Here is a 23,497-nt window from a genome sequence, read left to right as displayed (position 1 = left end):
TATTTTGGATGCTTCAAGAGTCTCTAATTAACCCACTGATGTCTCATATGGACTACTGTGATGATGTTTTTATTCCCTTTCTGGACATGGACAGTATAGTGTGCATACACTTGCATACGCTCTCGGACTAAATATAAAATATCTTAAACTGTGTGTGAAGATGAACGGAGGTCTTACGGGTGTGGAGCGACATTAGGGAGAGGAGTTAATGACAGACATTTCATTTTTGGGTGAACTAACCCTTTAAGCCATTGTGCTCAGGGATCAAATAAGACAGAAATAGCCCTGAAAAGATCTCAGGGGCGTCTACAGCTGTCAGTCTCCAGTTTAAAAGCATTCCAGGCTGCAGAATATGAAGACGAGATGAATATCTGATGGTCTGAGCTGGATTTGGAAGAGAAGCGGGATTGATATCATCATGTGAACCTGAGGGACAAAGACAGCAGCCATCTGGATCCAGGAAGATCGAGCTCCCCCTCAAATACTGCAGTGACACCGTAATGCAAGGAATACATGAGCAGCAGTGAGACCCGTCTGGAGAACGGATGGAAGTATTGCAAACATTGTATTACAGTCGCAAAGCTATTTCTACGCCAACAACGAGCTACCGCAGTCATAAGGTAATTACATTAACCCCATCAACCTGTCAAAAACGTCATATTTCACACCAAAATCAAACAAAATCTGACAAAATTAACATCATTTTCAAGACGATTAATGGAAAGCTATAATCACTGTAGTGCAAAAAAGTATACAAATAAATTGTATATATTTTTAATAAAAGTGGGTGTGTGGATATATATATATATATATATATATATATACATATATACACACACATTTAAATATATTCTAAATGAACTTATATTAAGATGATAAATGAGAAGCTATAATTACTGTAAAGAAAAATATATTAAAAATAAATGGTGTATATTTTTTAATGTACATACATACATATGAATATACATAATATGCACATACTTATTTAAAAATATATACAATTTATTTTAATTTTGTTTTGCATATATTTATATATATATATGACTGACTTTTGAATGTAATCCAGTAAAAATGACTTGCATTAAGGAGAATCACCACTGAGAATGAGAATTAATAATAATAATAATAATGTTAATTTGAGGGTTAAATGCATTTAATGATAATAAAAATAATGTCACAATACAAAAAAAAAAAAAGATTTTGCTGTGGAATATGACATGTTTTCATTAGTGCTCAAGAAAAGGAAAAGAAAAAAAACCCTTCAGTAGATTCGTCGTTTTTCATCATAAAATCACTTTTGGCAACAACAGCTTCCTCAGCGTTTCTAAGGCTGGAGCGAACCGTCTCTAAAAGAAAAGGCATTTCTTAACGAACCAGCGAATACAAAGGCATCTGTCCATCAAACCAATCAAATCAGGAGATCAGCAACATGTGCCCCGGCTGGTGACGGTCAGTAAGTGTCATGGTCAAGGCCTCGAAAATCAGCTCACTCAATCCAATGCCTCAGAAAACATGATCTAGATCACAGCGCTCACGGTGTGGGACCTTTATAACGGCATCTTCGGGCGTCAGGATTTCTCTCTGAGTGTCTCTGTGAGCGTGAAGAAGAGACAGAGGCGAAAGCAAAGAGATGTGTGTGTAGAGACAGACGAGGTGAGGCTGGATGGATGGATGGCCACGGTCCTCAGACCACGTACTGGTAGAGATTGGCCTTCCCGTGATCCGGCGTGGCGAACGGACTGAGCCAGGATACAGAGAACGGGTGGCCGAAAACCACCTTCATGTTCATCCACTTGGACCGTTTGGCCCATCTCCGCTCTTCTTTCTTCAGCTGCTCGATTCCCTGAGAACGAGAGTTTGATGTGATGATTCAGGCTCAATTTAAAGGGTTAGTAGCCTAGAAATCTAGACGCACCCTAACGGCGGCAAATCTAATTTGCCGCGAGTGTCGTCTAGCAACTCTCAATACACGTCTGAGCTGTAAAAACCAAACTCTGGTCGGGCCAATCACATCGTGTATAGAGGCGTTGGGCGGGGCTTAAAGGGTTAGTTCACCCAAAAATGAACATGATTTTATTAATTCCTCCCCCTCATGTCGTTGGACACCCGTCAGACCTTCGTTCATCTTCAGAACACAAATGAAGATATTTTAGTGTAAAGCTGAGAAAGGCTTCAGATAGGCCTCCATTGGCATTCAGTCCATTCCCACTCACAAGACCCATAAAGGCACTAAACACATCGACACAAAGCCCATCTCACTACAGTGGCTGTACAATAATGTTACAATGCGAGGAGAATAGTTATTGTGCGCAAAAAAATCGAAATAATGACTTTATCCGCCAAGTTATTGTCTTCCGTGTAGGTCTCGCTCCTCCTCTTCTGTGTCATGAACGGCGGATCTGCGTCATATTCGCACGCATGCATCGAGTTCACGTCAAGAACTTGGTGGATAAAGTCGTTATTTATATTTTTGTGCGCACAATAACTATTCTTGTTGCATTGTATCATTATTGTACAGCCACTGTAGTGAGATGGGCTTTGTGTCGATGTGTTTAGTGCCTTTATGGGTCTTGTGAGTGGGAATGAACTGAATGCCAATGGAGGCCTATCTGAAGCCTTTCTCAGCTTTACACTAAAATATCTTCATTTGTGTCTATAATTTTTATCAATTTTATTTCAGTTTTACTTTTTTTAATTAATTGTTTATTTCTTTAATTTCAGAACTTCAAATTAAGACGAAAATTAGAAATGTTTCCATAGCAACTAGCTGAAATTTTTTTTTTATTAATGTTTATTTTATTTCAAACAACAATTTTTTTTTTTTAATGATTTAAAATACCCCTTTTATGCTATATAAAATGTCTTAATGTTGTTTTGGCATCTCCTACAACAGGTTGACATGCATCCAAGGTCAATAAACACTTTATTTTCTTATAATATTCATTGCAGCATCTCTCTAAACCCCGCCTCTCTGAGAGCTGCTCTGCTCTGATTGGTTGGAAACTAAATCTTCATTAGCATATCTGCATTTCAGCTCTTGGGTTTTACAGAATCAATCTCATCGCGGTGGATTTGCTTTGACAGCAGAAAACATCTCATCATGAACAACTACAGTGATTGAGGGCGGGACAAAGAGATGCTGTTCAGCCAATCAAGAGCATATGCTGGCATTATGCAAATTAGTGACATTGTTAGATAAGTACGTAATAAGGAAGTGAGGCTGGAATTACTGATGACTCTTTTCAGGCAGTTCAGAATAAGAGACAATAACTTAATTTGAAACTTTGCAGATGTTTTACATTCGTAATACTGGCACTTTAAAGGGTTAGTTCACCCAAAAATGAAATTTATGTCATTAATGACTCTCCCTAATGTCGTTCCACACCCGTAAGACGTCCATTGGTCCAAAAATAACAAAAACTACGACTTTATTCAGCATTGTCTTCTCTTCCGGGTTTGTTTTCAATCCTCAAAGATTCAAACGGTTATGAATCAGCGAATTGATTCATGATTCGGATCGCCAATGTCACGAGATTTAAGCAGTTTGACACGCGATCCGAATCATGAATCAATCCGCTGATTCATAACCGTTTGAATCTTTATTTGAGGTTTGAACACAAACCCGGAAGAGAAGACAATGCTGAATAAAGTCGTAGTTTTTGTTATTTTTGGACCCAAATGTATTTTGGACGCTTCAAGAGACTCTAATTAACCCACTGATGTCTCATATGGACTACTGTGATTATGTTTTTATTCCCTTTCTGGACATGGACAGTATAGTGTGCATACACTTGCATACGCTCTCGGACTAAATATAAAATATCTTAAACTGTGTGTGAAGATGAACGGAGGCCTTACGGGTGTGGAGCGACATTAGGGGGAGGAGTTAATGACAGACATTTCATTTTTGGGTGAACTAACCCTTTAAGTTTCAGTTAAGGCACTTACGGTCTCGTCATTACAAATGGAGTGCACCTGCGTCCCGAACATCACAGAGGTGAAAATGAGGAAGAGCAGAGCCTCAAAGCACAGCAGGATGAGGAGGATGACGGTCGCCGGAGGAGAGAAGGAACTGCACTCTGAGGACAGGAAACAGGAAGCGCATGGGCCAATCAGAGAGCTCCATTACAACACATGCAGCCAATCATTTAGCAGCACTCTGAGGAAATCAACTAAAAAAAATCAACTCACTTCCCCAGTCTTCTTCAAAACAGAAGACAAAATGGAAAGCCACCATCAAGAGAGCGTGAAGGGAAATCAAAGCAATGTACATCTGGAGAAGAGAGCGGTAACAGAACGGGTGATTGAGGTACTGTTATAGTTTTTATATGTTTAGATACAATGTTTGATATTAAAACTGTATCAGTAAACGAATGAGACCAAAAGGGACACATTTTTTTAAGTGCTTAATTCAACAGGTTTTCCTCTGGTACTGACTACTGATCATCATTGCTTGAATCGGTGTGTGTTGTGTGTAGTTGTGATGAAACTCACAGTGAAAAGCACAAAGTATTTTTGGTTGTTCTCTCCCACACAGTTGTTGACCCAGGGGCAGTGATGGTCCATCTTCTTAATGCAGCGTTTACACACACTAGACGGAGAAGACACACACATTTTCAGGAAACTAGATCTGAATTTAAGACCACAGTCGAGGTTGTGTGTGTATATGTGAGAGAGAATGTGTAAGTAGTGAGTGTGTGAGTAAGTGACTGTGTGTGTGAGAATGTGTGAGTGAGTGAGTAAGTCGGTGAGCGAGTGAGTATGTGAGAGTGTGTGAGAAGGAGAGAGAGGGAGAGAGAATGTGTAAGTAGTAAGTGAGTGTGTGTGTGGGTGGGTGTGAGTGAGTGAGTGAGTGAGTGAGTGAGTGAGTGAGTGAGTGAGTGAGTGAGTGAGTGAGTGAGTTTGTGTGTGTGTGTGTGAGATTGAGAGAGTGATTGAGTGAGTGAGTGATTGAGAGAGTGAGTGAGTGAGAGTGTGATTGAGAGAGAGAGTGAGTGAGTGAGTGAGTGAGTGATTGAGAGAGAGAGTGAGTGAGTGAGAGTGTGATTGAGAGAGAGAGTGAGTGAGTGAGTGAGTGAGTGATTGAGAGAGAGAGTGAGTGAGAGTGTGATTGAGAGAGAGAGTGAGTGAGTGAGTGAGTGAGTGAGAGTGTGATTGAGAGAGAGAGTGAGTGAGTGAGTGAGTGAGTGATTGAGAGAGAGAGTGAGTGAGAGTGTGAGTGAGTGATTGAGAGAGAGAGTGAGTGAGTGAGAGTGTGATTGAGAGAGAGAGTGAGTGAGTGAGTGAGTGAGTGAGTGATTGAGAGAGAGAGTGAGTGAGAGTGTGATTGAGAGAGAGAGTGAGTGAGTGAGTGAGTGAGTGAGTGAGTGAGAGTGTGATTGAGAGAGAGAGAGAGTGAGTGAGTGAGTGAGTGAGTGATTGAGAGAGAGAGTGAGTGAGAGTGTGATTGAGAGAGAGAGTGAGTGAGTGAGTGAGTGAGTGAGTGTGTGATTGAGAGAGAGAGTGAGTGAGTGAGTGAGTGTGTGATTGAGAGTGAGTGAGTGAGTGAGTGTGTGATTGAGAGAGTGAGTGAGTGAGTGTGTATCCACATGTATGAGAGAGTGTATGTGAGTGCGAGAGTGTGTGTGTGCTACAGTATGTGTGTGTGAGTATATCCACATGTATGAGAGAGTGTATGTGAGTGCGAGAGTCTGTGTGTGTGTGACAGTATGTGTGTGTGAGTGTGTGTGTGAAAGAGTGTGAATGAGTGTTTGTGAGAGTGTGTGTGTGAAAGTGTGCACGTATATAAGAGAGTGTGTGTGACAGTATGTGAGTGTGAAGAGTGTGTGTGAGAAAGTGTGTGTGTGTGTGTGTTGTTACCTGCAGTGATGCGCTCGGTCAGGTTTGATGCTGCAGCATTTAGGACACTTATACACCACCTGACCAGGCTTGAGCTGCAGACTCTCGATGAACTCCTTAGTGGCGTTTCCCTTTGGAACGGCTCCCTGAGAGCAGAGGATCATCAACTGATAAATCACATTACAGAAACACTAGTATTGTTTTACTTAAACACGGTACTCTACTGTTTAATTTTACAGTGAAATTAAAGATATAATAATTACCAGTCATATTTTATTTAGTAATTATTACTGTTATTATTTAAAAGTCATATTGATATATTAATGGCCAAAGTGTGCAGCCCGACAAGCAAGCACAGCAAACCTGGATCTTTATTTAGTTTATTAATAAATAAATACTAGAATTTTTCTCCAAAAGTCCGTCACTCGTTACTGCAATTCAGGGCAGAAACATCAAGAACAACATCTATAACTATATTAGCATCATTATCCTTCACAACCCAGCAGATGATGATAACATATCAGTTTAAGATAACATCATAAAATATCTGAAGCACTTCCATTATTCATTTCCCGCAGAATAGACTCAATACCAGCAGCTCTTCTCTCTCATCTCTCCAACAGCGAGTGACACAAACCAGCCTCCACTCACTCACTTGGTTAAATATATAATATATATATATATATATATATATATATATATATATATATATATATATATATATATATATATATATATATATATATATATATATATATATATATATACAGGGGTTGACATTAACTTTTTTGCTCATCAGCCACTGTGGCTAGTGGTTTTCCAAAGTTACTAGCCACTCAGCATTTTCACTGGCCACAATTTTCCTGTTTGGAAATTACATTCTATATGTTTAAAGTTGACTTCGGCATGCTTAAATTACGTGATTTTGAATCATTTTACTTGATTTAGAAGATTTTAAAACCCTTTCAAACTTTCAAATGCAGAGTGACCCCCCAAATCAAGACTACATTGTATATCAGCTGGGATGTGCAGGTGGGCAAGGGGTGGGCAATATAATAGATTATAATAGAATACGGTATAATAGGCTAATATGAGAAATATAATATGATAGGCTATGAGTTATTTTAGTTAGGCTATATATATATAATATAAAAAAAATACCCTAAGCAAATTACAAAAACAATAGTTAATAAAAATAAAATCAAAATTCAGATACTAATACATATTTATTTAATATGTAGGCCTATACATTTATTTAACATCTGTAGTTGTTTGATTAACATTAATGACAGACAGGTATTTAATTGGGCTGCTGAATGCATGGATGTAATATCTGTGACACATATCCAGTTATTACCCACCTGTTTACGTACACTTAAGCCATAACCGACTGTGTTCATGCGATGGACATTTTGACATCAGTGTGCGCGTGTATTTGAGTATTCAGGAGCAGCGAGAACTGATCACGCGTGCGACAGAGTGCGCACGAGAGAGAGAGAGAGAGAGAGAGAGAGAGAGAGAGAGAGAGAGAGAGAGAGAGCGCGCGCACGAGAGAGAGAGAGAGAGAGAGAGAGAGAGAGAGAGAGAGAGAGAGAGAGAGAGAGAGCGCTTTTGTTGTGTGTCATTCAGCGCGATTCCGCCTATCTTGCCTTCACTAAGTATAACGAATTGTAGTTGAATGGTAGGCAATTTTGTGATACGACGGTCTTGGCATTTCATTTAGCTGTAAATCATATTCAACCCGCCAAAGTGGCTAGTGGGAGTGGCTGCCGTACCCGCCACAGCTGAAATCTACCCGCATTTGGCGGGTTGGCGGGTGTTAATGTCAAGCCCTGTATATATATATATATATATATATATAAAAAATAAAGAATATTTTTGCTGTCACAGGACTTGAATTTTGGCGAAAGATTGACTTTTAAACTTAAATTTAGCATCCAACAGCAGATATTTCAGCTAAATGAATGTTTTTGCCCTGAATATTAATTGTCTCCCACTTGACTGTGTTCTGCACACGTCAGCGCTCGTTCACTGAAGTTTGAAGCTGTATGATAAATAATCTCTAATGTAAAATAAATCATTCTGAAAGTGATTCATATGGTATGGTTCCTCTGTGTTGTTATCATTATAGTTGAAGTGTGGATAGCGTTTGAGTGATTATTAAAATTATATGGTTCTAGTTCTTGGATATGAACGGGTCTGGATATGTGTCGCATCCATAGACTGTAAAAAAATATGGATGCAGTGTCCGTGACGGCACACATAGGATTCTGATAAGCCGTTCTGAAGCGTAAAGTAGAGACGAGCCAGACGTCGCTATTTTGCGAGCGAGTGAGATAACAGAAAATGGGCAAAGAGGCGGGATGTGGGCGGAGCTGAGGTGACACAATGACTATAGACGGCGGATAAACGGCTAGCCACCTGTCACTCAAAGTAACCACGCCCTTAATTATGCAGAACTTTAAGGCTTTATATAATGTAAATGAATGAGTTATAAAAATTTACCCCCTCACAGTCGTCATGTAGGTCAAAATTAGCCGTATAGACCAAAACCACAATTTGTCCCAGACTGTAAACATGTTTTATTCTGCTGTAAAGTTGGGAATTTTAACATGAGGCTCAATGAGATTCTGCTCCTTCTGGAGCCGCTCTAGTGGCCAGTTGAGGAATTACAGTTTACATTACTTCCGTATCGCCTTCAAGAGAGATTGGTCTGCCGTGTCTGTGTGTGTGTGTGTGTAGGCTGGTATTCCCTACGTTATGGGGACAGAATGTCCCCACAAAGATGGCAATATCCGAAATCCTTGTCCTTGAGGGGACATTTTTTGGTCCCCATTAGGAAAACATCTTATAAATCATACAGAAGGAGTTTTTTTGAGAAAATAAAAATGCAACATGTTTCCTGTGATGGGTAGGTTTAGGGGCAGTGTAGGGGTATAGAAAATACGGTTTGTACAGTATAAAATCCATTACGCCTATGGAAAGTCCCCCATAAAATGTGTGTGTGTGTGTGTGTGTGTGACTCACCGGGTCAGTGCACATGGCTTTGAAGTGTGATGCCAGCGCGAGGAAGGCCAGCCCGTTAAACAGGGCGCCGTTAATGATGCTGTAAAGCACATTCTTGGCCGGCACCAGCATTACGAAGACCACGACGAACTCGGCGTAGAACACCAGCATCCACGTGATCACGCCGCACACAATGCCGCAGCCGTCCCGGATGAACCACATGTCGTCGGCCGATTGGGTCCGCGGAGGGGGCGGGGCACAGTGCTCCGGGCACAGATATCCGGCCTGCCGCTCGATGTCCCGACTGCGGTTAGCTGGGGAACTCTTCATCCTTCCCAACAGGAAGCACCCACATCGTCCTCCAGAGACAAAGACAAACGTGCTCATCATTGTGTTAAATTCATGTTCCTGCAAATCTTGAATCGAAATAACTTCTTCTCTTCTCTAATGACGAGGGCGGGGCAACCTGTCACTCACATGAGATCCACCAATAGCAAACCACCACCAGCCAATCATAGACAAAATCAAGCCCCGTCCTACATTTGTTCTTGTTTGAGAAGCAATTTCACTCTGATATACGTCACAATAGGGAAGAAATCACAACTTCTGTTTCATGCTGACTTTACGATTATTTTACCATGGTCTTTTGATTCATTTTGCAATTCATGTTTATGTTTATATATATAGCTCTGGAAAAAATGAAAAGACCACTTAACATTTCTCAATGTTAAGTGTTGTCTTATTTTTTTCCAGAGCTGTATGTATGTGTGTGTGTGTATATATATATATATATATATATATATATATATATATATATATATATATATATATATATATATATATATATATATATATATATATATATATAATACACCGTACACATATATTATGTAAACACAAACTTTTATTTTGGATGCGATTAATCGCTTGCTCTATATTGTAAGCCTAAAGAAATGAAATAAAATATCCAAGTCAAAAAGAAAGAATAACAACCTTCAAAAGACAAACCAACCATCAATGAGTACAATGTTATAATAAATTATATTTATGAATGAAATCCAACAAACCCTTGCTTTATCATTCTTATTTTTTGACAGGATCATTGTATATCGTACCATATTGTACGTTTTTTAAACCCACAAACCGACGTTAGACCTGAAATAACTACACGTGTGAATAAAATGCTTTGCAAGATAAAAAAAGTAAAACCAGACAAATACACAAACTATCACATATTGTACACACACTCACCGTGATCTGTTTCTCCTCCAGGCGCGCGCGACTGAGCTTTAAATGATGAACTATCAATCCGTTCACACACTGATGACTTGGTGTAGTGATGTAATGTTTATACGTTGTGTGTATGAGCAGAATTAATGTGTTTTTGTGTAAATTATTGCTCCAGTTTTGTCAGGTGAGGCGCGACAACCAGGAAGTTTCGGTTGCTGGCGTCACACCCAACACAGTCCGACCCGGCACTTCCGCTCCCGAATATTACAAAATAAAGGTTGCTTAAAAATAATTAAATATTACAGCCACATTGGTTCTCTTTTGGCGCTGGAAACACACGTTTTAGTATAAAATGTCATAAGAATATAGATTTTATTTAAACCTTAAAGTTCAGTAAACTTTCTTGACACGAGGAACACTTTTGTGATAGCACTTTATAGACACGATATGCTATGTCATATCTAAACAGTGATATAAATAAAAAAGCAGTATTTGTGTGACTAAAGCAGACTTTTATGCTAGGAAAAGTGGCGAGTGCGCGCGCCACGGTTCCCCTCACGCGCATCCGGCAACATGTCGGCAGCTGAGCGCGCGCTCGAGGTGAGAAACACAACACACAATAAAACACACATTTACATGTGCATGCTTAATTACAGTCGTGCATCTGCATATTTAAGGTTGTGTTATGAACGTGTACTCCCAAAATGGAGGATATAGTGACTCGTTCATTCAACGCTCTGCATATGCCGCTTCTGTACATGCACAAGATATGCGGCTTTTGTGATTTATTGCATATTTGCATTGATCCTGTCAGATGTGTTAGCTGCTGAAAAATAATCCATGTGAGGCGTATGACCTCTGATTATCAGTTCATTGCAAGTAAAACATTCATAAATGATGTTGTTTATGGTTATGTGTGTTAATATGTGAGTGTGTCGTGGTGTTTAACTGTGTTTGTGATGCTGTTGCTCCAGAGCCCATCAGATGAAGAGAGCTCTCCTCAGGCCAGGCATGAAGGTGAGCTCTCACTCTTTATATCAGAGATTGGACACAGCATTAGAGATATGATTATTGTAGCACTTCATTAAGGGCATTCAAATGTTTTGATGCCTGATTTTATTTGAATTGTATGTGTCGTTTTATGCTTAGTGCATAAGTGTACAGGCGTAAAACACTGAGCCCATTAAAGGGACAGTTTGGAAGATGTTCACCCTCAAGTTGATCTGAACCTGTATGAGGGTTAACTCGAACCCTAACCCCCAAAGACGTAAAGGTTTAATACCGTACAAACTGTATTTTCTATTACCCTACCCCTAAACCTACCCAACACACACACAGGTTTGTTTCACTATATTAGTGAGGACATTGCATAGACTTCCATTGATTTTATATCAGGTTAATGATACTTTCTATCCCCTAACCCAATCCCTAAACCTCCCCATCCCAGAAACATGTGCAGAACAATAGCTTTAAATAAAAACAAGAAGCCTTTTTAACTAGTGAGGACCAGTCACATGTCAAACTAGTCAGTTGTCATAATATTTTACCAGATAAGTGAGGATATTTGTACCCTTACAAGTATTGCCAAACAAGGAGAACAGACACACACATTTCCCAAACTCCTAAAACTACTCAACACACACACTACCCCTGAACACACGCGCACACACCCCTAAACCTACCTATCACAAACACACACCCTACTCCTAAACCTACCCAACACACACACACACACACACACACACACACACACACACACACTACCTATACCCCTAAACCTACCCATCACAAACACACACCCTACTCCTAAACCTACCCAACACACACACACACACACACACACACACTACCTATACCCCTAAACCTACCCATCACAAACACACACCCTACTCCTAAACCTACCCAACACACACACACACACACACACACTACCTATACCCCTAAACCTACCCATCACAAACACACACCCTACTCCTAAACCTACCCAACACACACACACACACACACATACACACACACACACACACACACTACCTATACCCCTAAACCTACCTATCACAAACACACACCCTACTCCTAAACCTATCCAACACACACACACACACACACACACACACACACACACACACACACACACACACACACACTACCTATACCCCTAAACCTACCCATCACAAACACACACCCTACTCCTAAACCTACCCAACACACACACACACACACACACACACACACACACACACACACACACACACACACACACACACACACACACTACCTATACCCCTAAACCTACCTATCACAAACACACACCCTACTCCTAAACCTATCCAACACACACACACACACACACACACACACACACACACACACACACACACACACACACACACACACACACACACACTACCTATACCCCTAAACCTACCCATCACAAACACACACCCTACTCCTAAACCTACCCAACACACACACACACACACACACACACACACACACACACACACACACACACACACACACACACACTACCTATACCCCTAAACCTACCTATCACAAACACACACCCTACTCCTAAACCTATCCAACACACACACACACACACACACACACACACACACACACACACACACACACACACACTACCTATACCCCTAAACCTACCCATCACAAACACACACCCTACTCCTAAACCTACCCAACACACACACACACACACACACACACACACACACACACACACACACACACACACACACACACACACACACACACACTACCTATACCCCTAAACCTACCTATCACAAACACACACCCTACTCCTAAACCTATCCAACACACACACACACACACACACACACACACACACACACACACACACACACACACACACACACACACACACTACCTATACCCCTAAACCTACCCATCACAAACACACACCCTACTCCTAAACCTACCCAACACACACACACACACACACACACACACACACACACACACACACACACACTACCTATACCCCTAAACCTACCCATCACAAACACACACCCTACTCCTAAACCTACCCAACACACACACACACACACACACACACACACACACACACACACACACACTACCTATACCCCTAAACCTACCCATCACAAACACACACCCTACTCCTAAACCTACCCAACACACACACACACACACACACACACACACACACACACACACACTACCTATACCCCTAAACCTACCCATCACAAACACACACCCTACTCCTAAACCTACATACACACTCTCACTCTTCATCTCTTAAGAGATGAAATCATGCTTGTTATTTATTTTAAATGCGCTTTAATTTTTTTATTCACACTAATTATAATAATTCCATTGTTTTCATGCAATATTTCTTACGTGCGTTTTTACATCTTGAAATCAGTTTACATTAACAGAAATGAATCAATCAAAAGACGTACTTTAGCTTTTCCTCTAAAACCACAGAAGCCACTCTGAAGCAGTTGATATGAAATACATATGCAAATCTGTATTAGGGCACTCTAAAAATATATTTTAGAATATAATGAACAGTTAATGATAAGTTTAGAGTTGAATTAGAATAAAAGTTTGAATATTCTCATCAGATTTTTTCTTTTTCTATGGAGATTTACAGAACTTATAATACCAAAAATTGAATAATTGGATACCAAAAATGATGAAAATTCAGACATAATTTACTATCTATCTCATGCCTTTCCAAACCTGTAGCTATTTTTCTTCTGTGGAACAAAAAAGAAGACATTGTGAAGAATATACATTTAAAAAAAGTGTGTGTGAAGAGCGCTGGAGAAATAAAGCTGTTCTACCGCTTGCGTTAGCAACGTAGTATATAAATCTACAGTACTAGGCTGTATAGACGCAGATGGAGTGTGTGTGTGTGTGTGTGAAACAGGCGTAATGGTGCTGTGTTTGTCCTGTTAGCAGAGCCGACTCCACCTGTAAAGGGAAAGCCGATGGAGGATCTAACGGGACGTCTGGAGGATGGGCGTCCCACCGCGTCCTCTAAAACACTCACAGGTGAGTCTGATCACGTCATGCATCTGCAATCGCATCTTTCCTGCTATATTAGGTGTGTAACAAAAGAAGTGTGCGAAATAGAGCTGCACGTTAAATCACAAATAAATATGACTTATATTTATATATTATATAAATATAATATATATTTAGTATAGACACTGATAAAGTATATATAAAACTTTTACTTCACAACATTCCAAAACATAATATTGTACTTTTTACAGCAATACATTTCATATTTAATATTATTTAATACTTAAAGGAGCTGTATGTAAGAAATTTATTTCTATTAATCATAAAATGGCCCTGATATGTCTCTAGACATTAAGAAATCATGTTCATTTCAAACACTTCTATCACTGACAGCAGTAGTCCGGCCAGGATATTGTCATTATAAAGTTGTTGTGCAGCCCTCAACTGATGTTGATGATGTCATGTTGTGTTTTGGCCTGAAGCTCCGCCCTCCACCGATTGACCAATCATGAAGTCAGTAGTGTTTCGGGTTGCCAGATCTGCTCTAGTTACCACAGCTGCAGATCTACAAACGTTCTGCTGATCCTGCAGCCAATCTGGCAACCTCGAGTCAGGAGGAGGGGGAGGGGGATACACCGCTCTACAGTCATCTGAAAGGGATTGCAGTACCAGTTCTGGCCACAATCTTACACGCACTTCCTTTAACTACATTAAAATTGTAGAACTGTATACTTTTACTTAAGTAAGTATACTTGAGTACAAGTAAGAAAGTACATTTTCAGTGTAATTAACTATTAAAGGTAAGAAAACAACAACGTTTATTTATTAAATGTAGTGCAGTTAAAAGCATGACATTATATATTTTGCTTTGGAATGCAGTGAAGTAAAAGTTTTCTAAAGAAAAACACTGATAACATCTATACTTAAAAATGTACTTGAGTAGAAAGTAAATATACTCCGCTAAACGCGATATGCATGATTTTATGTAAAGTGCGATTTATCGTGCAGCTCTAGTGTGAATCCACTAAGTGTGTGTGTGTCCTCACAGGCGGTAAAAGCGCGACTCCCTCCACCTCTTCGCCAGCTTCTGGCAGGGCTAAGATGAGCGTCTGCGGGCCCAGCAGTAAGATGGCTCCATCATCCTCCTCCTCCTCTTCCTCTTCTTCCTCGTCCTCCTCCTCTTCATCGCTGTCTTCAGCCAGTCCTCCAGCTAAAGTCCACCGCGCACGCAAGACCATGAACCGGCCGCCGTTCCCACAGGTTCTGTCTTTGACTCTGAGTGCTCGTCCCGCTGCGCTCGGGCTGATTTAATAATGCCTGATCCTCTGTGTCTCTGAGCAGATCAAGTCTATAGAGTCGACTGCGCACACAGCGTCTGAGAAGCCCGTCAGCGGCGGGACAACACACACTGAAGGTCAGACCGCTGGAGTTTTCCTCTCGTTTATTTGGACGTGTGAATGGTTGTAAATGTTGTTCTCTGTGTGTAGCGTTGAAGAAGCGTAAGGTGTGTGTGGAGTCTGACGCAGGGACTCCAGAGAAAGTGCCACGGCCGCAGACGGAGGTGAGACGAACCGTGTGTGTGTGTGTGTGTGTGTGTGTGTCTGTGTGTGTGTGTGTGTGTGTGTGTGTGTGTGTGTGTGTCTGTGTGTGTGTGTGTGTGTGTGTGTGTCTGTGTGTGTGTGTGTGTGTGTGTGTGTGTGTATGTGACTGACTGCTTTAAAACACATACTTCAGACAGGAGCAGAAATCGTGTGCTCAAATCAATTCCACACGCCTGGGATGCATTGTTGATTTTATAATACCAATTAATAATATATATATATAATATATATATATATATAAAAAATGTGTGTGTATATATATATATATATATAATTATGGTAATTGCATTCTAATAAAAGATACCAATGAATTAAGTAAATAAATTATTAAATTTAATTAAAACTATTGTTTCATTGTTTAGAATAATTGTTTTTGTAATTATTACAATGACAATATGACAATAATAGCAGTTGTCATTTGTTGTTGTTGTTATTATTATTATTAATTTATTCATAGAACATTACCTTAAATGTATTGTTGATTTAATAAAATAATGGTAATGGCAATATAGTAAAAGATACTAATGTTCAATAAATAAAATAATGATAATAATAATAAATATATCTATATATTGTTATTGGTGTTTTTGCCATAGCAAAATTATCACATAGAATTGTTCAATAAATAAATAAATATAATAATAATAATTATTATTAGTATTCATTTTTGTTATTTTTATTGTTTTTTTTTATCATAGCAATATTATAACACATAGCATTGTTCAATAAATAAATAAATACATACATATATTATGATTTAATAATTATAAGTATGATTATTAATATTATTTTTCTTGTTAATAATAATAATATTATGATAGATAGTCTAAGTTTGTCACTATGTGTATTGGCTATTGTCCAGATTCAGCTGTAGCTCATCCGTCAGACTTTAGAGGCCTAACGTGTGTTATCTAATGAACAGTGACAGCTTTGATCCCACTGCTTATCATAACTCATATAATATTAGCATGTATAAATACTCCAGTGATTGTTTTCCCCAGCCTCCGCTGACCGCGTCTCCAGCGATGGGGAAGGCGGAGCCAGTTGCCACGGCAACTAAAGAGCATCACAGTGGTTGGCTGGAGGATCTGGATGAGGAGGCAGATGAGGAAGATTTTCACCTGCTCTACAACAGCTACTCCGGAGACGACCTGATTTACTCCGACAGCAAGGTGAGCCGCACACCATTCACACACACACTAACGGCTGCACACCATTCACACACACACTAACGGCTGATTTATACTTCTGCGTTGGACCTACACCGTATCCTCGACGCCGCGAGTTACGCATCGATTTTAATTTATACTTCTGCATTGTTTTCGGTAAGCCCCTCCCCTCGAACGCAGATGAGCCAATAGCAGTTGAGCATCAGTTGCACGGGCGCCAGAACTCGTACATCTTTAGGTTTCAGTGCCATAGAGACACATTGGAAAATCTGATGCTCTCATCGTTTTGATGGTGTTTATGCTACAAAAATGGCAAAACGATGTTCCTGGGGTACTGTAACACTGATTCCAGGGATCCTGAGAGGATTTCATTTTTGTTGTTTTTTGTTGTCATACTCTAAGGGTGCGTTCACACTTGTAGTTCGGTTAGTTTGGTTTGTTTGGTCCGGGTCAAAAAACCAAACAAAACATCCTGTCCTGGTCCGCTTAGCGTTCACACTGGCATTTTTAACAGCGAACCTAAAGTTACCGAACCAAAGGCTCAGGGAGACGCTCACAACCTGATTGGTCGGCTTATATGACGTAGGAGCTGCTTACCGAACATTCAAAACAATGCTGTGTGCGGATTAAACGCCATCATTTTATGCGTGTACATGTGGCATTATTTTTACCCGCTGAGAACTCAAGAAGAGCTCATAAAGTGTTCAAAACAGCTCCAGGATTTTCTCCGTTGTGCAGAAACTAAGATCTGCTGCAAAAGAGACGGCCGTCTGGACCGACTAATGGGCAACACAGGTCCTTTAATGAGAAGAACCAGGTATGTGTTTTGTGCGTTTTTTTCTAGCATTTTCGAAACATGGACCTAATATTGATGAGGCACTTCCTCGTTTGCCCTCTAACGTTAACGTTACTCATTGCGAATACACCAATCGTTCTTTCCGCGTCGTCAAATCAGCTGACTATGCGTCGCATCTTGTGGCATTACGTCCTGTTTTTGGTCCGTTTACATGTCTTTGGTCCGTGTTGCGTTCATATATCAGTCGAACCGCACCAGAGTTCGTTTGGAAGTGGACCGAGACTCATCTTTTTAGCGCTCTCGGTCCGCTTGTTTGGTGCGCACCAGGGTTCGGAGGGCAGCGTTCACATGTGTTCAAATGAACCGCACTAAACGAGCAATCGCACCAGTGTTCGTTTTAATCCAACCAAACATTTGCAATTAAAGTTAGCAATAGGTAACTAACTGTTCTCACGTAACGGTGTATGTTAAATTAAAAACACATTAAAGATGGTCTACATTTCAGTGCATCTCTCCATATTAAGATGGCTACATGTAAATTAAACCTGACCCTGCACTGTAAAAAAATATTTAGAAAAAAAGTTACCTAGTTGCCTTAAAATTTTGAGTTCATTGAAATTAAAATTTTGAGATAATTTTTTGAGATTCGACAACCTTTATTAAAATATTATTAAAAGATTTTGTAAGCATATTGGGTAATGGTGTGTTTTATTTCTGATGACGCAGTGAAACATGCCAAATAGTGCTATTTTCATGATTTATCACATTGTGTTATTTATCATTTCTGGACACACACACTCCCATCGCGGATTTATTTATTTATAGACCTGAGGGGAGGGGTTCTGGCAGACCAATCACGACGCTGGCGGTCCGCGTAGAATTGACCTGTAGTTACATTTTGCACTTGACCCAGAAGTATAATTTGGGCTTTACGGCTACAGGACCACTCACTGTGCTTTCATTCTGCAGTCAGACGATGGGATGGCAGAAGAGGCGGGGCATCTGTCTGATCAAGTGAGTGTTTCTAACCAATCAAGCGAAACAAACTACAGATACTGTTTTTTATTGGTTGATATTTAGTAAGCAGGATGGCTGATATGATTATGGAAACTTATATAATTATAATAACTTATAATTAAAATAATGTGACTTCCAGACCTGAAAAGTCATGGAAATTAAAAAAAAAAGAATAATTAGGCCTTAAAAATATATATTTTATATTAAGTCTTGAAAATTAAAAAGTAAGTCTACTATTTAAGTCTAAATAATAAATTAAGCCTTCAAAAACGTAAGGCTTGATAAAATATTAATTTCTTATAAGTAATATAAATAATATTTCTTTAAAAGTCTTAATATAAAGCCCTGGAAAAAGTTTAGAGAACATTTTAAATTGAGAAATCAACGAAAAGAATTAAATCAAGTTTATTAAAACTTCAAAAAATCCTGGAAATAAAATTAAAAAATTTAAAATAAAAATTATCCTTCAATTACATTTTTTAAACAAATAAAATATTAAATCAATCTTGAAAATTAAAAATAAAAAGTAATGTAAATTAAAAAATATATTTTAAAGTCTTTTATAATAGAATAATAAAACAAAAAATTAGGCCTTAAAAATAATATATAAAACAAACATTAAAATGTCTTAAGTTAAAAATAAATAAGTAAATCTTATAAATGTATATATTTTTTATTAAAATGTCAAACAGTGAGGTAAATTTAAAGCTTTTTAAAGAAAAACAAATATGAATAAATCAGGCCTTATTGTCTAGGAATTATAAATGTTATAAAATATTATATTAAATCCAATAATCTTGAATGCCAGGAATTATTATTTTATTACAATTTATTACAAAATATGTTTGAACTCAAAACATTTCGGACAATATTAAGACAAAATTAACAAACCAATTTTTTTTTATGTATTTATAAAAGACTCTCATGAGTGAAGATATTGTAATTTTACTACTGCAACATAAAATGATGAATAGTTATTATTTTCTTTTACAGTGCAGTTGTATTAGAGTAGTGATATTTTTCCAGGCATTGATGAAAACCATTCTCTAGGCAGTGTTTTAAAGTGACAGTATCAACTAATGCTGATAATATCAGAATGACCAGTGGTCATGGACTAAACTTGTGTGTGTGTGTGTGTGTGTGTGTGTGTGTGTGTGTGTGTGTGTGTGTGTGTGTGTGTGTCAGAGCTCGGGCTCTGATCGGCCCCTCGCTGCCTATAAGAAAGCAGGATCGGAGCGAGAAGAGACGCCGTGGAAAAGTCAAGGGAAGGGTAAAGGGCGAGACAGACCCCCTGCTGGAGAGCCGGAGACGGGGAAAGGTAAGACACACACATGATGAGGACGCCGGTGTGTGTGTGTGTGTGTGTGTAGTTGTGAGCTGCTGTGTGTGTTTGACAGGTGCATCTGCAGCGGCCGCCGTCGGCAGCACCGACTACACTGAGGTTCCTCTGGACTCGCTGGACATTTCAGCCGCTGACAGCCTCTCGCTCTCTCCACACGCAGGTGTGTGTTCAGCACACACTCACTGAGACAGACACGCCTCTAATGACGTTTATTTCTAATGACGTTCTCTGTGTGAATATGTAGTTGTGTGATTTATTCCTGTGATCAAAGCTGAATTTATCGTCATTCTTTCTTTTTTTATCAATCCAGCTTAAAAATATAATTAAAATAAGTAAATAATTAAAACATCTTTAATATTAAAAAATGACATTTTTAACAAATATTTTACTTGAAGTAAAAACAAACAAAAAAAGTCTTAAAATATATATATTTTTTATTATAACTTAAAAGTTTTGGAAATTAAAAGAAAAAAACTACTTCTTAAAAATAACTTTAAAAAAGAAAATATTAAAACATTTGGAAAATTAAATATATTTTTGATTGAGTTTTAAAAAGTAATTGACATTAAAAGAAAAACTAATAATAAATTAGGTCTTAAAAACATATTTCTTTATTGTCTAAGTGTAATTGGTGTAAAATATTATATAATATTTAAATGATGTAAAGAAATGAAATTGTTTTAAAGTGACAGTAAAGACATTTATAATGTTACAAATAAATGTTTCTGTTCATCAAAGAATCCCGAAGAATAAAATATATCACATTTTGCACAAATCTGAAACTGTTTTGAACACTGATAATAATCCTAACTGTGTGTTGATCATCAGATCCTCATCTGAGAATGATTAGTGAAGGATCATGGGACTGAAGACTGGAGTAATGATGATAAATTCAGCTTTGATCACAGGAATAAATCACACTTTACTGTATATTCACAGAGAGAACTGGTGATTCACACTGGAGGAGTATTTCACTGGTTTACTGTATTTATGATCAAATAAATGCAGCCTTCGTCAGCAATTAAATTTCTTCATTTTAAATAGTTTTTTTTATAAATGTTGAACTAGTTACTAATTATTTTATGTATCAGTTTATAATATTTTTTTATGTAAAGCTTTGAATTGAAACTAAATTGTGTGTGTGTGTCTGTGTGTGTCTTTGCGTGTCTGTGTGTGTGTGTGTGTGTGTGTGTGTGTGTGTGTGTGTGTGTGTGTGTGTCCGTCCGTGTGTGTGTGTGTGTGCTTGTCTGTGTCTCTCTGTGTGTGTATGTGTCTGTGCGTGTGTCTGTGTGTGTGTGTGCGTGTGTCTCTGTGTGTGTGCGTGTATGTGTCTATGCGTGTGTCTGTGCGCGCGTGTCTGTGCGCGCGTGTCTGTGCGCGCGTGTCTGTGCGCGCATGTGTCTGTGCGCGTGTGTGTGTGTGTGTGTGTGTGTCTGTGCGTGGGTCTGTGTGCGTGGGTCTGTGTGCGTGTGTCTGTGTGCGTGTGTCTGTGTGCGTGTGTCTGTGTGCGTGTGTCTGTGTGCGTGTGTCTGTGTGCGTGTGTCTGTGCGCGCGTGTCTGTGCGCGCATGTGTCTGTGCGCGTGTGTGTGTGTGTGTGTGTGTGTCTGTGCGTGGGTCTGTGTGCGTGGGTCTGTGTGCGTGGGTCTGTGTGCGTGTGTCTGTGTGCGTGTGTCTGTGTGCGTGTGTCTGTGTGCGTGTGTCTGTGTGCGTGTGTCTGTGTGCGTGTGTCTGTGTCGGTGTATGTGTCTGTGTGTGTGTGCGCGTGTGTGTGTGTCTGTGTGTGTGTGCGTGTGTCTGTGTGTGTGTGCGCGTGTGTGTGCGCGTGTGTGTGTGCGTGTGTGCGTGTGTGCGTGTGTGTGTGCGTGTGTGTGCGCGTGTGTGTGTGCGCGTGTGTGCGCGTATGTGTGTGTGTGTGTGCGTGTGTGTGTGCGTGTGCGTGTGCGTGTAGACGGGAGCGACGCAGAGACGGAGCGTCTGGAGGAGCTTCCCCTGTGCAGCTGCAGGATGGAGGCTCCGCGTGTCGACGGGTTCAGCGCTCGGTCCCACAGGACCTGCATGGCCATCGAGAGCGTCAACGGAGAGGTGAGCCAATGTTCAGTCTTCATTAATGAGATAATAATAATAATATAATAATAATAATAATAACACACAATCCATTAAGCTTCAAGAGGAATTACACCATTACACATTTTGATCGGACAGACATGCAGGACTGTGTGTGTAAGTTAACAGAGGTAATGAGGAAAGAACATGAGCATTGCAATGATATAATAAAAAAACTATGAAGAAATATAAAACCAATAATTTAACATTTTAAGTTTTTTGCAAAAAATACTTGTTTATACACCGATCTGCCATAACATTATGACCTAAAATTGTGTTGGTCCCCTGTTCAGCCCTGCAAATCTAGGCTTGGACTTAACTAGAGCTGGAGTGTGCTGTGGTATCTGGAATCAAGATGTTAGCAGCAGATCCATTAAGTCCTGTAAGTTGTGAGGTGGGGCCTCCAAAGATCGGACTTGTTTGTTCAGCTCATCCCACAGATGCTCGATTGGATTGAGATCTGGGGAATCTGGAGGCCGAGTCAACGCCTCAAACTCGTCGTTGAGCTCCTCAAACCATTCCTGAAGCATCTGTGCTTTGTGTCAGGAGCATTATCCTGCTGGAAGAGCCACAGCCACCAGAATACCGTTTCCATGAAAGGCTGAACATGGTCTCAGCAATGCTTAGGTAGGTGGAGCGTGTCAAAGTAACATCCACATGGATGGAGGACCCAAGGTTTCCCAGCAGAACATTGCCCAAAGCATCACACTGCCTCCGCCGGCTCGCCTTCTTCCCATAGTGCATCCTGGGGCCATGTGTTCCTCAGGTAAGCCACACACACACACACCCGGCCATCCACGTGATGTAAAAGAAAACGTGATTCCTCAGACCAGGCCACCTTCTTCCATTGCTCCGTGGTCCAGTTCTGATGCTCACGTGCCACTGTTGGTGCTTTCGGCGGGGTCAGGGGTCAGCATGGGCACCCTGACTGGTCAGCGGCTGTGCCGCCCCATACGCAACAAACTGAGCTGCTCTGTGTATTCTGACAGCTTTCTATCAGAACCAGCATTATCTTCTGGAGCAGTTTGAGCTCCAGTAGCTCGTCTGTTTGATCGGACCACACGGGCCAGCCTTCGCTCCCCACGTGCATCAATGAGCCTTGGCCGCCCATGACCCTGTGGCCGGTTCTCCACTGGTCCTTCCTTGGAGCACTTTTGATAGATACTGACCACTGCAGACCGGGAACAGCCCACAAGAGCTGCAGTTTTGGAGATGCTCTGACCCAGTCGTCTAGCCGTCACAATCTGGCCAAACTCGCTCAAATCCTTACGCTTGCCCATTTTTCCTGCTTCTAACACATCAACTTTGAGGACAAAATGCTCACTTGCTGCCTAATATATCCCACCCACTAATGTTATT

The 23,497-nt window shown here is 40.0% G+C and overlaps 2 protein-coding genes across 4 annotated transcripts in view; one reads left to right on the top strand and one right to left on the bottom strand.

Moving 5' to 3' along the window:
* Positions 1–492: 492 nt before the first annotated feature.
* Positions 493–10,321, bottom strand: zdhhc3b (zinc finger DHHC-type palmitoyltransferase 3b). Its single transcript, XM_067425133.1, has 7 exons — positions 10,096–10,321; positions 8,866–9,203; positions 5,860–5,984; positions 4,495–4,591; positions 4,192–4,273; positions 3,949–4,079; positions 493–1,843 (listed from the first exon to the last, which is right to left on the bottom strand). Exons 2-7 carry the CDS (start codon positions 9,172–9,174, stop codon positions 1,685–1,687), a joined length of 903 nt encoding a protein of 300 aa, XP_067281234.1. The 5' UTR covers positions 9,175–9,203; positions 10,096–10,321; the 3' UTR covers positions 493–1,684.
* A 251-nt stretch (positions 10,322–10,572) lies between these two features.
* ehmt2 (euchromatic histone-lysine N-methyltransferase 2) overlaps positions 10,573–23,497 on the top strand; it is a 40,921-nt gene continuing 27,996 nt past the window's right edge. For 2 of the 3 annotated variants that reach the window (XM_067425625.1, XM_067425622.1), the window contains exons 1-11: positions 10,573–10,674; positions 11,049–11,091; positions 14,041–14,136; positions 15,158–15,369; positions 15,451–15,523; positions 15,597–15,670; positions 16,712–16,882; positions 18,645–18,689; positions 19,878–20,010; positions 20,090–20,194; positions 21,984–22,117. In XM_067425625.1, the coding sequence (XP_067281726.1) occupies positions 10,648–10,674; positions 11,049–11,091; positions 14,041–14,136; positions 15,158–15,369; positions 15,451–15,523; positions 15,597–15,670; positions 16,712–16,882; positions 18,645–18,689; positions 19,878–20,010; positions 20,090–20,194; positions 21,984–22,117 (1,113 nt within the window). In that variant the 5' untranslated portion in view covers positions 10,573–10,647. The remainder of the gene's footprint in view (positions 10,675–11,048; positions 11,092–14,040; positions 14,137–15,157; positions 15,370–15,450; positions 15,524–15,596; positions 15,671–16,711; positions 16,883–18,644; positions 18,690–19,877; positions 20,011–20,089; positions 20,195–21,983; positions 22,118–23,497) is intronic. The other variant, XM_067425623.1, reaches the window with a different exon arrangement.

This window comes from Pseudorasbora parva, chromosome 19, assembly GCF_024679245.1.
Source record: "Pseudorasbora parva isolate DD20220531a chromosome 19, ASM2467924v1, whole genome shotgun sequence".
NCBI classification, from domain to species: Eukaryota; Metazoa; Chordata; class Actinopteri; order Cypriniformes; family Gobionidae; genus Pseudorasbora; species Pseudorasbora parva.
This window is presented reverse-complemented; position numbering and strand designations above follow the sequence as displayed.

Coding starts and splice junctions, on each gene's coding strand:
- zdhhc3b (XM_067425133.1), bottom strand. CDS start 9,174: ATGAAGAGTTCCCCAGCTAACCGCAGTCGGGACATCGAGCGGCAGGCC. Junction 5,985..8,865: donor AAGCCATGTGCACTGACCCG/GTGAGTCACACA, acceptor CTCTGCTCTCAG/GGAGCCGTTCCAAAGGGAAA. Junction 4,274..4,494: donor AATACTTTGTGCTTTTCACT/GTGAGTTTCATC, acceptor TCTCTTCTCCAG/ATGTACATTGCTTTGATTTC.